At 37.9% G+C, this 14,433-nt stretch overlaps 1 protein-coding gene across 1 annotated transcript in view; it reads left to right on the top strand.

The window, feature by feature from the left end:
- Pde11a (phosphodiesterase 11A) overlaps positions 1-14,433 on the top strand; it is a 386,279-nt gene that overhangs the window by 287,179 nt on the left and 84,667 nt on the right. The window contains exons 11-12 of the mRNA XM_063259356.1: positions 5,151-5,297; positions 5,520-5,627. Of these exons, the coding sequence (XP_063115426.1) occupies positions 5,151-5,297; positions 5,520-5,627 (255 nt within the window). The remainder of the gene's footprint in view (positions 1-5,150; positions 5,298-5,519; positions 5,628-14,433) is intronic.

The raw sequence follows: 14,433 nt of genomic DNA, 5'->3' as shown, positions 1-14,433 counted from the left end.
CTGGGATAGTTAGTCATAAAATGCATGTGTGCTGAGTTAAGATGAATTAAATTAAAAGGTCTCTGGAAGAAGATAAAGTTTGATCTTCAGAGTCCAGTAATTGAAATCTCTTATGTCCCTCCTGTCTTTCTTTGGATCTGACACGATGATAAAAATAATAAGGAGCATAATAACAACACAGCAACAACCACAGTCATAACAGCTACTGCTATTTAGTATTCCTAGTTCCAAGCACTTCACCAGGCTCTTTATGTGCATTGTTTTAGTCATTCCCCACAGCAGCCATTCAACATGGTTTTGTTACTGTCTGCACAAAGAATGCATAATCTCTTGGCCACCTCCATTCATTAAGTAGGTGTGAGAGGTAGGATTGGAGCCCATGTCTGTTGTGAGGAGTGCTCTAATACAAGCTAAATCAAATGAATTCCTCTTAGAGAAAATACTAGAAAGATTTTAGTTCTACCTTTTAGGAACATCACTGCATGGCTAACATCATTTGTCTGAAGCATGTCCTGCTCCACAAAGGACAAGTTACTTCTTCAGGATGGTCTTAGGAGGATTTGATGATTTTTGCATTAGCTCCATTCAACACAAATGTAACAACTCGAGTTCATCCTTGCCTAGAGACCTCTCCCAAGAGCATATATAAATAAAAACCAAAACATTATCTACCTAATGCATCCAGTCTGTTTTTCATAACATAGAGACCAATGGACTAGTCTGTGCATCTAAATGCCAGCTACTTCCATAGCATATCCATGTTAGTTTGCATAATATAGGAATGGTAGACCCTTACCTTACTGTTGCTCCTGTTCAAAGACAGTGTAGTTGTGGGACCCAGTTAAAATCTGCCTCTGTCATTCATACTGTGCAAATTTGGGTACCTTGTTTATCGTCCATTTCAGTTGCCTCTTTATTACATGAGATTTTATGCATTCCTGACTTCTTAGGACCCTTATGAAGATCAAATGGGTTCATATTCATAAAGTGCTAAAATAATAAGTACCTGGCATATAATACATACTATTAAAGTGCTGGCAAAAGAACAAACTTTGCTCTCTCTTCCAACCACCACATAGCAGCTCACCCTCCTGTCTTCATCAGCCCCAGAACCCGAAGGCCCCAACGCTGCTCTTGTCCAGAGGAGTAAGTGGGTGAGGGGGCTGGAATGCCAACAGGTCCCTTTTCCTTTGAATCTCTAGGACTGGACTACTACACACTTTGTTGTTTCTTCCCATTTTCTGAGCATCACAAAATGTAATATTCATGTGTCAAGGGATCTAAGATTGTATTTTAACATTTTACTGCCTCTTTGTAATCCTACCTTTTCAATTTTAGTGGAGGCAGTTTTACGACTCCCTTTGATAACCACTTAACTATTAAGACCCAAACAAAGAAGAGAAATGGTCAGAGAAAATCAGGTACTCCCAGCCAACTAGAGTCCCACTTCTTGAACATTATTCAAATTAGCTCTAGGACTCATAATTCTGTTTTTTCATTTATTGCTGCAGTAAAGTAAATGGTTCTTTTATCCAAATGTTATTTCCTGGCTATTAATTCAGTAGTTATTTGGGATTGTGACACTTCTCTTTGATTTAGGGATATAGTACCTTATAAATATTTAAAAGTTGAAGACTGACACTTACAGAAATTGACTTTGATTTGTTTTGCTAATATCTTATGGCTAGAGTAATTAGAGGTTTGGAAGATGCAGTTCCATTATGTTTCTCAGAAGAGATGGGGTGCATGTATCTCTAGAATAAGGAATTTGGCAGCGTAAGTTTATCTCCAGATCTTTCACAGACCAAACGCCTACACTCAGCTCCTGATTACTGTCAATTCTTCATTCCCTGGAACCTAATTTTGAGCCTAGGATATGGGAATGAAAACTACCCACATGTCTCAAAATTCCTGAAAATGGTCATTCTTGAATGGCTTAGAACTTTTTCTGCGTCTACAAGTGCCAGTCAGGGTTTACGGCAGGGCTCAGGGTGATCTATAGACTGGTATGATTTAACTGTGGATCAATCAACCTATTAGGGGAAAAAAAAGACAAGGTCAATAAGGCTGGGGCTTAGTGAACCAGAGGTCAGCCTACATTTTTCAACCTAATGTTCTTATTTCCTTTCCATTAACATTTCATAATGAAAAAATGCCTATATTCTTTAATTTTTCAGACAATTAAGTGAATTTAGCGCTTCTGTAGAGGAGAGGATTTATAACAGCATGAGGAAATACATTATCAATAATCTATGAGATGGGGAACCTGGAGAGCAGCAATGCTGACTCCATAAGTATTTCTGTTCCTTAGTGATGAACTATAAGAGGGTTCAGCTTTCTGTACCAGTTTAGAACCAACTTCTCTCTGGAGAGCAGAAATTCTTGTGCACTTTGGGACAGGGTCTCTATCTCTCATGAAATGGTTTATTTTTTCTGTTTAAATTTTAATTTGAACAAATTACAAAAGTGTAGATCTCCCTAAATGCCTAATATTGTCTGTATGTGATTCTCTGAGACCTGAGAAGGGAGTTGGGTTGTTTCTGAGCTCCCCTAATGAAAAGAAGCAGGCCCCCGCCTGACCTGTGACAGCCTGGTACATGCAGTCACACAACAAGAGAATGAAATCCCTATGTTTGTGGCCACACCCATGCACACAGCAAGGGACTACCTCTGAGTTCACCAAGCTGACTATTTAAGGTATCATTTAATAAAGATAATATTTGTGCTTTGGGATAAAGGTAGCAGGTTAAATACACTCATTTTCTTTTTTCCCTCCTTAGTCCTTGCTAAGACAGCAGTAAAGGAATTTTTAAACCATACATTTTCCTTTTTTTTTTTTTTTTTTTTTTTTTTTTCTATCGGTACCGGGGATCGAACTCACGACCGCCTGCTTGCAAGGCAGGCGCTTATGCTGCTGAGCTAAATCCCCAGCCCCTAAACCATAAATTTTCAAAGCCAAAGTTCTCTTAAGAGTAAAAAGTTTTGGAAGTTAGAACACAGTTGGGTGGAAAATAAATCAGCAAACCCAAGACAAATGAGATAAACCAAGAAAAAGAAAGGTGTGGGATACAGAAACACAAGAGAGACGAAAGTCTCACTGGAGAATGAAGATGACACACCAAACACAGAAGGCAGTCGGTCCATGTTGGACACATGCAGGAAACCCTGGGGGTGGCTTCTCCAGGACATGCATGGAATCCCCCAGGACTTAACATTTCTAGAAGAAACTTAAGACAACTGGTAAAGAGTTTAAGGGTTGATTAATTATAAGTATATAGGCAACTAAGCACACATTAAAGGAGACTATTATTAACTCTGTAGGAAGTCATTATAGTAAATTGTATGACTTAGCTATGAATGTCTTGTACAGAATCATAATAATAAAATGCTGAATCATATCTAAATAAAGCATATGTATCAAGGAATTGAAAAGTTAGCAGAGGAGGCGACAGAGTACAGCAGATGTAGTATAAAACAGCTTAATCTTTATCTCCAATAGTAAGAAGTTAATTGATAATACTTAAAACAGAACATAATAAAAAAAATCACAAGTACCTTACTTTGTCCACATCCACAAAAATCACGTAGATGATTTGAAAGCAGTTGATTCTGGGTAAGAGAAAATTTTTGTACTGGAAGAATTCTGGTACGTTGTATGAGTGAGAATATGTGTGTGTTGATGTGTGTTTTTCTCTGTGTAAGTAGCCTGTAGAGTTAATTTACTCTTAAAATTATATGGATTTTTAATGTTGATTAAAAATGCTTATAAAGCAAAAAAAATAACGTGTTTGTGTGTAAGAGACTCCAAGCAAAGTCACACACAAACAAAGAATATCTGTGAGGTTTGAATTTCACAACCCTTAGTTTTTAATTGCAAGGAGCTATGGTACACAAACATGCTAATATACTAAAATGATTTACTGAAGGGTAAGAACATTAATATTTATAAAATGATAGAAACTGTATGTTCCATATTTCTTAATTATATTTCATTATATAATTAAAGTAATTGTGTAAATTATAATTTCAATAAGACATCAATCATATAAATTGCATAAATATTACACATTACATATAGTAAATTTATATGTTCATTGTTCTTCCATATTGCAGGGGAATAACCAGGTTTGGATTGTCTCTTAGATGCGTAAATTCTGTAGAAGAGCATAGGGAAGAAAAGATTGATTATGTGGTTTCTGAAATGCTCAGAGTGACTGGGGTTGGACTTAATTGCTCAGCCAAAGCAGTTCCAGGGCATAAATTACTCGTAGTATAATTTATACCCAGAGAATAGAGTAGAAATATTAATACAATGTAGAATGATCTCCCGATAGCGTGAAAATATAAAAAGAAATTCCTACACCCAGAGCAGCCCAAAAGATATGCTATACCTGCTGACATCAGCATGAAAATGACGTCCAAAGGCTTTCCCCCTCCCACTTTAGGTTTTGTGGGGTAGTTCATTGACAGCTGCCTGAGATGGGCATTTTGGAAACCTGTGTACGTATGACCAGTATTGTGATTACACTATGAAGTTTGCATAGAATGAAATTAAACAATATAGCAAAATTTATCTGTTCAATGAAACATGCTTACACCAACCCTTCAAACATCTCTACAGTATTTTATTAGGAACATATTTGCAACAGAGCTATGCTGTCTGATCCTTTCTGTCCTTTTGAATACATGTGTAACAAAGAACATATGCAAGCTAGAGCATATAAGGACACCAGAAACAAGGCAGTGTGGTATCTTCCCATCTCCCTCTCCTGAATAACAGCAATTAAAATTCACAGCTGCTGGCTTCCCAGATGTTTCTTGCATTTAGAGCTCTGTAATATGCATCAGAATATATTGTCTGACCATAGTTTCAGTAAACTAGATAGTTTTGTATTCTAAATTCTAGATCCATCGTGTATATTTTATCTTCCTATTAGCTTCCCTCCCCCTCCCACTTCATTTGCTTGGGGCATTTGCAGTTCAGAAACAAAAGACATTTACAGCTCAGAGTTTAGCTGTATCAGGGTGTAAGCGCAGGTCAGGCCTGATTTATGTGGCACTTCCAATAAGCAGGGCGGGGGGGGGGGGCAGGACGTGGGGTTTGGGATATCTGGTGAACCTGGCTCGACTTATGTCTTTTGCTTTTTTAGGCAGCTAACATCCCTCTGGTGTCAGAACTGGCCATTGACGACATTCATTTTGATGACTTTTCCCTTGATGTTGATGCCATGATCACAGCTGCTCTCCGGATGTTCATGGAGCTGGGGATGGTACAGAAATTTAAAATCGACTATGAGGTAAGACATGATATTGGGTGATCCCAGGAGCACACCTGGGACAATGTGTCAGATGCTCTGAAAGGCAGGTTTGTCAAAGACAAAGTGAGGGTGATTATCCCTGCCCTGAACACTCATGGGACTACCTTGAGATTCACATTGAGTGTTGATGAAAGGGCTTTGACAGTGGTCTGCTGGTTATGCATCCAACTGCCTGACACAACCTCTCCCCTTCCATTCCAGACACTGTGTAGGTGGCTCCTGACAGTGAGGAAGAATTACCGAATGGTTCTGTACCACAACTGGAGACACGCTTTCAACGTGTGCCAACTGATGTTTGCAATGCTAACTGTAAGTGTGGGCAGTGATGGTAAAAGGTCACCTTTTGTTTGAGAGGACCTTAGGCCTTCTCCTTTATGTTTCCACTGCTCTGAAAAATTGCCATGTGACTATTTTATGGTAGACCTTACCTGCCCTGGTTATGGGAGTATATATTTGAAAACAATTTCTGAACTTTAAAAGCTGTAAAATTATTGACACTTTGAGGCAGATGTAGCCTTGGAATGAGAACTTGAACCTTTTTTTCATTGTTCTTTCTTGCTAAACTGGTTCTTTTACAAGAAAAATGCTTGGATGCTCAATGTAATCTTTTCTACAGAGGAAATGGAGATGACGAACTGAATAAATCAGCCCCTAGAAAAGAAGCTATGAACTACTGGAGACCCTCAGTAGGGAGGTGGAAATCCTGAGAGGATGCTTATTTAAGAAAACACCCAAGGAGCCTACAGGAGAAAAAAAATGGGTAGGAGTCAGTGCTCTCAGCTTGAGAAGCTCAGTAGACTTAAAACCTTGCCCCTGGGCTCTAGCCCAGTGATGGTGGTGAGGCTGTTTGATGAGATAGACAGCTAGAGTACTGGGCCAGAGGTAAGCCTTGGAATTAAATCTGAAAGCAGACATTTTTGGCAAAGATTGTAGCGATCCTGTATTCAGCCTCTTTCTGGCAAAAATTATGGCTTCTTTTCCCTTTATTTCCATTTACATTGTTAAGGTATCATCAGGGAGAATGGTTTCTGGTTTACATATGCGAGCATCTTTGGCCTCAGAGTTATATAAGCATGTGTATAGAACATGTATGTGAGTATCTATAAACATGTTTACCACACCAAAAGGAGAATGTGACTTCTGGAGTCTTAAAATATAAGTAGAAAAACCTCGTATCTTCACACTTTAAAGTGTAGACACAAAACAAGGAATTCCAAGTACAGCATTTCCTTTGGTCCAAATCTGCTACTCCAGAAGAATCTCCACCATGTTCTCTGCCTGTTCAGTTTTATTCATTCTTCAAGGCACTGATCTAATGCCAGTTTTTCTACAGTTTTTCCTTTTCTCCCAAATCATTGATAATTGCCTTTCTCCATACTATAGAGTATAACACATCTATCTATCTGCTGAGTATTTTAAGTTACCAATCCCTCATTCTCCTCTAGAGTAAGCTACACAAGGAAAGAGACAATCTCTTATTATTTCAATAACATTCACATATTTGCTAAACAGGTTTATTAATGGCCCCACCAGCACCACGCACTCTGTCACGTACTTGGTAGGTTTGCAACAAATGTACATCGGATTGACTTGAACTCAAGTGTTTGCATGGTATATGGTGATGGGAAAGCATGGCACATGCCTGTAATCTCGACACTGTAGGAGGCACTGTAGGAGGATGAGAGTATGAGCCCAGCAGCAAGACCCTGCCTCAAATTTTTTAAAAGGGCTGGAGATATAACTCAGTGTGAAGGAGGCAATCCTCAATACAAAAAAAAGAGGAAGAGGAGGAGGAGAGAGAAGAGAAGAGAAGAGGACAGAAGGATGAAGAGGGGACCAAAATGTCTTCAGTTCCTGCTTGGGGACTTGTTCTGTGGGTCCTCCTCTGTTGAAGGAACAGATAGGCTCCCCTGGAGGCCTGGAGTGGACTCATCCCTTGTTACGCACACTATCAGAGCAGGCAGCCAGTCCAGGGTGGGATGAAGATGCCTCGAGTCGGGAGGCAAACTGCCGACATTGCTTGGAAGCAAACACTATTTTGGTCTTCCTCATCAGAGCTCAGTAGGAAAAACCATGAACTTAGTGTGCGGAGTTCACGTGTCTGGCTCATAGAGGGCATTAACTTATTAATTGTCTGTTTGGAGAACTGTGGCTTTATGGAACTGCCAACATAAGTAGGCAGAAACCGCGTCCACAAAGGAAAGAGGATCTGCTGCAACATTGTGAATTAGTGATGTTAAGCACATTTTTGAAAAGTTTTCAAGTAGTCTGGATATGGGTATCTGGCAAGAGCAACAGACTGCGCGTGAACCCTTAGGGTAGAAAGAAGCATATACTCAGTTTTTCTCAGTGACTATTCATTCATGTTATTCACAGTCTTGATGCTTTTTAAGAAAACGAGGAAAACAGAACTGTCAGGCTATGTGACCACCACTGGCACCTCATACCATCAGAAATTTCAAGAGTGCAGCTATTTTTACAAGTGCTCATCAAACTCAGACTGTCATTGTTAGAAAAAAGTTTAGGTTTTGTTTTCGTATTCATGCTACTGCAAAAATAGAAGAGTTTGCTGTTAACGTTTTTTAAGGGGAAATGGGGAGGACTGTAAAAAAAGTACAGTGATGAATATGATTTTTTCATCCTCACGCTGATTTGTGTAGCCACATCTGGAAAAGTTATTTTCTGCTTGTTACATTTTTCTAAACTTTAAGGATTGCAGTAGGTTGAAAATGTTAGTTTGCCTCTAACACATCCAACTTAACAGTGGACAATCTGGTTAACCTGAATTCTTTAATTAAGAAAATAATTATGAAGAGAAAAACATTACCAGATCAATGTAGATGAAAATAAATTTAATTTACAGCTCAATTCTAATTTGTGAAGTATCAATTCAGCCTATGGCAAAATGATACCCAAATTAATTGTACTAATGTTTCAGACACCACTGAAGACTATCAGGGACCTTTGTTGATTTAATAGTATGAATGATTCTATCTCTATTCAAGAAATTTCGCATTCTATCTACAAGTGATGAGTTAGAACCAAAATTTTATATTCATGTGAAAAAAGAATTCGCTGCACACCCGCCTGGGGCCCAAAGCCAAGACACATGTATGCCTTCTAAATTTTCCTCTAGATGGCGCTCCAAGGCAAAGTTTCCCAGCCAGTTGCCAGAAAAGGGTGGAAATAAACTTTATGCGCTTTCCTTAAAAGTGCTTTTCACCTAGCACAGAAGATTCTGAAGCACATCCCAGCACCAAATAAATATTTTTCTTACAAAACTGACCAACGAAGTCAGTCTGTCTGAAAAGAACCTGCTATCAGGGGCCCAATTTATGAGGACAGCCTCTGTAGGCTGTCCGTGTGACCTTAAATACGTGATTGTCTGTTTTCCTAAATCTATTGTCTGGGAAGAGGAAGATGCATGGCTGTGTGTCACTGCTGAGCAAGGATTTTGGCACTGTGAACGACAAGGCAAGAAAATTATAGTTATATACACCAGCTCCCTAAACTTCAACTCTAAAATCTTGCCACACATGGAAAATAAGTTATCGTCTCACAATTGCATTTTGCAGAAGCATTCAGGCTCATATATCTCAGTAACAAAGCAATTTTGTCACTTTAGCAATTAAAACTGTAGGACAGGCAATTTGGTATAAAATTATGGACATTTAGTTCACTAGGAGTCATACTGATGACTTACTAATTTGCTCCATGTATCTGGCCTGAAATTTCACATTAAAAAAATGAAAGTATCAATTTGCTTCTAAATGGATATTTAAATAGTTAAAATTTACCAAACTTTGAATTCCTTTGATAAATACCGTAGTGTTAGTTATTATTTCTAATTAAAATGAAGAATAAAAGCCTATGGATCAATGAACTATATACATTTTCCTTATTTCTAAGCACATGTAGAATAAACATTCCCTCAAGCACAGCCATAGGAAAGATGATGGACACATTTCTTACATTCGTGATGTGGACCAGATACAGAAAGGCACCGCGCTTTTGTTTGTATTCTGTAAGATAAAAAGCATGTAATAATGCTAGGATTGCAAAGACGTTTTTCAGTTTTATAAATGATGTATGAGCTCTGACAGATTTTTCGGTGGCAGGAGGTGGGGCGTCCTTAAGAGTCAGTATTCTTTACTATCCCATAAATGTACTCATTAGCACTTTGGGCCATGCCCTGCATCCTGTAGGAGCTCAATAAAGATTAATTGAATGAGTGAATTTAGTTTAGGGTAATATTATTCAAGGAACTGTGCTGCTTGGTGTCCAGTTTTAAAAAAAACAAAAACTATAAAATGATGAACAACTATCACTGCTAGAAATCCTGTTTTTCCTTCATATCGCACTAAGGTTCAGTGAGGGTTCATATAGAATATTATGATCTTGCAGAATTCACTAGATATGAAAAGAGAAGAGCACATGATCACATTAAAATTTATGGTGGTGCTGGCGGCATGGCGCTGGTGGGGAACTGCCGTTAAACACTAATAATAACCAAGTATCACAGCAAACACATTGACACCCCCTGACATTTACTGGGAGCTTCTTAAATCTTAAATGTGGAGGTAGCATGTTTAAGTCCATATTCGTGTTGTCAACAAGGTTATTTTCAGAGATAAGCCAAGCCATTTTATTGATAATTCTAACTAGAGAGCAGAAAGGGATGGTTGAGGAGAAAATGCAACCTATTCACTAGCTTGAGGAGAATGTGCTGTGTGCTGCCTGCAGTCATTGGAAAAGTCCTTGATTTTTGAGGTAAAAAATTCCTTCTGGGAGGAGATCATAGAAAAACAATTGGAATTTTTTTCTTTCTCCCTCAAAAAAAAAAAAACAACAACAACAACTGAGTTTTGAAGAACATTTTCAATCAAAAGCAAATTCTATTCTCAATAGCAATGAAATTCCTATGCAAATTATGACATTTGAAGGCCCAAAGAATCTAGATGTTTTATTCTAATAAGCAATGATATTTGTAATAATCAAACATAGTTTTCATGCTGCATTTTCTTGTCAATACAAACAGTAACTATTCATATTTACTTTAAAATATGTGACAGCATTATCACAACAATACGGTAAAAACTGCATGTTAGAAAAACCAGTTCTTTGATCTTCCTGTAGCAGTAACTTAAAACATGGCAAATTTTTAACTTAGCAAAGGAGTGACTTTAATGTTGTTGCTGAATATCAGCAGTGGACACTATACTTACAGGGCTAATCGATTTGAATCCTGTGTTTAAATTATACTTAAGACTCCTATCTTTTAATCAAGAAAGAAGGCTCCTATTTTTATTTTCCCTGCCTATGTCTCAGAAACCCAATTAGGCACTCCATGTTTCTAGCTGACATTCCCTTTATCCATATTTATTTTATTAAAGAAAAAAGGCAAAGCCGCATATAATTAAGAACCTGGTGTGCTAATAACCAAACATACAATTGGGCAGGATAATCCAATCCATTTCCTCTCACAGGAGAGTAACCTCCATAACTCACTTTAAGCGCTGCCATTCATGAGTTATGGGTCATTCCCTTTCTAGTGAAAATAAATTCTCCCGCACCATCAGCCCGAGCTGGGTATTTTTCTTAGGACATGTAAATTGTGAAAGTGTGTGAACATAATCATGTCCAGCGTTACAGGGAAAGTATAAGCTCTCGTTCATGGACACAGGTTTGCCAGGAAAGGTACATGATTTGGGGGCTGGGCTGCCTAGTTACAATATAGGATTTTTTTATTAAAATGAATTTATTCTTGAGATTTTTAGTATGTTGGTAAACTGCTTGATCTGTTGCTTTGTGTTTTATGATGCCAGCTGGATTCTCCAGGTCAGTGAGACCCAGCAACAAAGCCATGGTCGTTTATCACAGCCTCCATTTTCCACGGTGTATGACTTTCTGGTGACACTTTCTTGGGACCAAAACCTGGCAGCGTGTTAAGTTGGGAGCATTAAAAAGTTTTAATTTTTCATGGGTCTGTTGTTTGATCTTGGTGTGGGGATGGCTAATAAAAATTAGGGTACGCTTTGAAGAGGTTTCATGTTCTTGAAATTCATCAACCCAGCTTCTCATGGCACTTTAAGAGATCTGTCTCTGCACAATTAATGTGCACCAAGTGATCTGCTTTATTTCTGTGCTCACAAACCATATGTCATGTTCTGTTGTGTTCACTAGCAATTTAACATAAACAAAATACAAACTTTTTCTGAACATGGACAAAGCATGCTGCCCTTGTCCTCAAAAGAAATCATAAAACACATACATATACATTCTTAGTGTTGAAAGCTAAGTCTTTAAAAATCTGTTTTTAAATGGAGTACACGTGCTACATATAGCTATGTTTATTGTATTGTCTACATTAAAGTAGAAACCTCAATTTTTCTCATCTTTTTTTTAGTTTTATTCCGTTTTTAATTGACACATACTTCTCAGTCTGATTAAGGCATGTAGTCTGAATTTTTCCTTACATCATTTGTATATCTTTATGCATATCTTATCAAAATATAAGAACAGAGACATATTAACCAATTTTTATTTGACTACTTCATTACTTATTGAGAATGACATATGCCAGAGCTTTGCTTTGAAACAGTCCAGCAAATGAAACAAACAAAACACAGTATGTGAAGAGACAACACTTAGTACAATCTTTTATTTTTGTTTGTTTTTTACTTTCAAAAATAAAGATATGCTCATAATTAGGTTAAAAGTTAAATCTTGGAAGGGGAGTAAAAGTAACTATATAAAATTGATCTAATAGTTTTCATTTATGCATTAACATGTATAGTTGTAGCAGAAAGACTACTGTGTTTTTGCTCTCTTGCCTGTCTGAAATTTATATGGATAAGCATTTGAAGAATTACTTGAAGTTAAGGTCATTATATGCTCCAAACATGGCTCAAGTCTGACAATTTGTGGACAAGTCCCTTCAGAAACTTCTAGTTACAAAAGAAAGGCATTTGACTATAACATCTTCCCAACCCTGTAATCTTGGTAAGGAAAGGATCATTGTAGGCAATTTGATATTTTATTGATGTCAAACCTACATTCATCTTGAGAATAAAGAGGAGCAAATTTGATCAAAACTATCCCACTTGCAGGGATGATTAGATGAACTATCACTGGTAGTGTCGTGTTGCAGGCTTTGGCATAGGAGATGCATAAAGGTATTCGTGCTGGCTGGCAGTCCCTTAACAGCTGGAAAAGTTCTGGTCTTTGAACTTCAAAAGAGGGTTGAAGTACCGCTTTTTCAGCTCAGAAGACTCAAATATTGGCAGGCAAACATCACTATAAACATCAAGAGGGAGTGACCACTAAATGTAGATGCTATAATCTATCTGGTTGAGTTTTCCATAGAGGTTGTGGCTGACACCTGCCCTTCTCTCCTTGTGCTTTTCATCATACACTATTTCTGAGTGACAAAGATACGTTTTTCCTTTAGAAAGAGGAGGAGGAGGTATTAAGTAATACACATAAATTCTTAAGTACTCCTGATAGACAACTGAGGTTGGCTTCTCTTCTAAAGCTTGAAATAATCTTCTGCCTAAAAGTTTTGCATTGCAACATATAGAATAGCTTGATACTCATCAACCTGGACCTCAGGCTGATGTGCTGAAAAGTCCAAAGAATTCAGACCCAAAAAGAAGCATGCCCTGCTTACTACAAATGCATGTGGAGCCCAAACACGGGCAGTATCACCCTGATCTAGCCATGACTGGAATATGTGCTGGACTGAAGGCACCCTTCCTCTAGAACCATCATTCCCTGACAGGAGACCTAAGTTTCACAGATAGACTCCTCATGGTACAGATGGCCAGGCAGAGCTACCATTGCCACCGACAGAAGATATAAAAGTCTTGTATGTGGTACTTACAATGCAGTTTTCAAAGAACATTCTTTGGCTGAAGTAAATTTGATTTTAATAATGTATCAAAAAAAGACTCCAGACAGTGACTTACAATACTGCATATGAAAGTTAAGTTATATCAGAAATTAAACACTTGTTACATAGTACTCCCTTTTAGCCCACAATTGAGGGCACCTGTAAATTCAGACTTCTTGCAGAGGGGGCATTTCTTTGAGAATCATCTATTTCAAAGCCCTAATGTGGAGCTAAGCAGTACTTTTTGCTTCTCTTATCCAAAAAAGAGAAAGAAGGTCTCCAAAACCATCATGATGCCTCTCAACCTTATTCAGGTCCCTTGGCTTCTTCCTCGGTGTCTGCACATCTTATGTCTGTACAAAAGCATTCACAGCCAAGAGCCCATAGCCTGGGACTCTGAGCACGTTAGGAATTTCCAATGCATCGTTAGGGTCCCTTCCCCTTGGTTTGCCGTTAGATCTCAGACTCAACATTATGAACTTGTCTAGAAATCCATCGCCGTTCAGTATCCCCAATATTTGGATTCAAAAAGAAATGTAAAGGGCAGAATTTCTAGCATCACTGTCAGATTTCTGTGCCAGGCTGCAGTAGGACAAAGACTTCTAGTCCCTGATGCACCTCCTGCAGACACCAAGCAAGAATGGCCCTTTTTTACCATGACTCTCTCCCAGAGGCACAGCCAAGGCTGTAGTTAGAAGAGGGTGCTCTGGCGCTCTTCTGGTTGGCTCCACATGTGTGTCTTACTGCTTTATTCCTAGTTTCTGAAACAGGGTAAGTGCTTACTCAATATTTGCTCAATGAATAAATGTATGGACACTTCTCAGTGTCTCAGTCACTATTTTATCCTAAGGTGGAGCAACTTGTTAAGTATAGGTTTATCCTTAAAACTGAATTTATATATATATATATATATATATATATATATATATAGAGAGAGAGAGAGAGAGAACATGTAAATGAATAAAAAAATAGATGTTTTGAACATAAAGAAAAACTTACCTGTGAGTCCACAACTGATAACATTGTGATATACATCGCGATATTTGTCCTATGTGTATATTAGACATTTTATAAGATTGTGATATTTTATACAAACAACTGTTTTTCTCTCTAAATTCATTGCTTTTCTCTCTAAATTCATTTTAAAACACTGTTTATTATAAGGTAGATATTGGTGGTCCAGTTCTATTTTAGGACTAAAAATGCCCAATTGTTCTGCAACAT

This window comes from Cavia porcellus, unplaced genomic scaffold (genome assembly GCF_034190915.1).
Source record: "Cavia porcellus strain 051 isolate PalLab524CR breed Dunkin Hartley unplaced genomic scaffold, mCavPor4.1 scaffold_12, whole genome shotgun sequence".
Taxonomy (NCBI): domain Eukaryota; kingdom Metazoa; phylum Chordata; class Mammalia; order Rodentia; family Caviidae; genus Cavia; species Cavia porcellus.
Note: the sequence above shows the minus strand (reverse complement) of the source record. Positions and strands in the feature narration are given on the sequence as shown.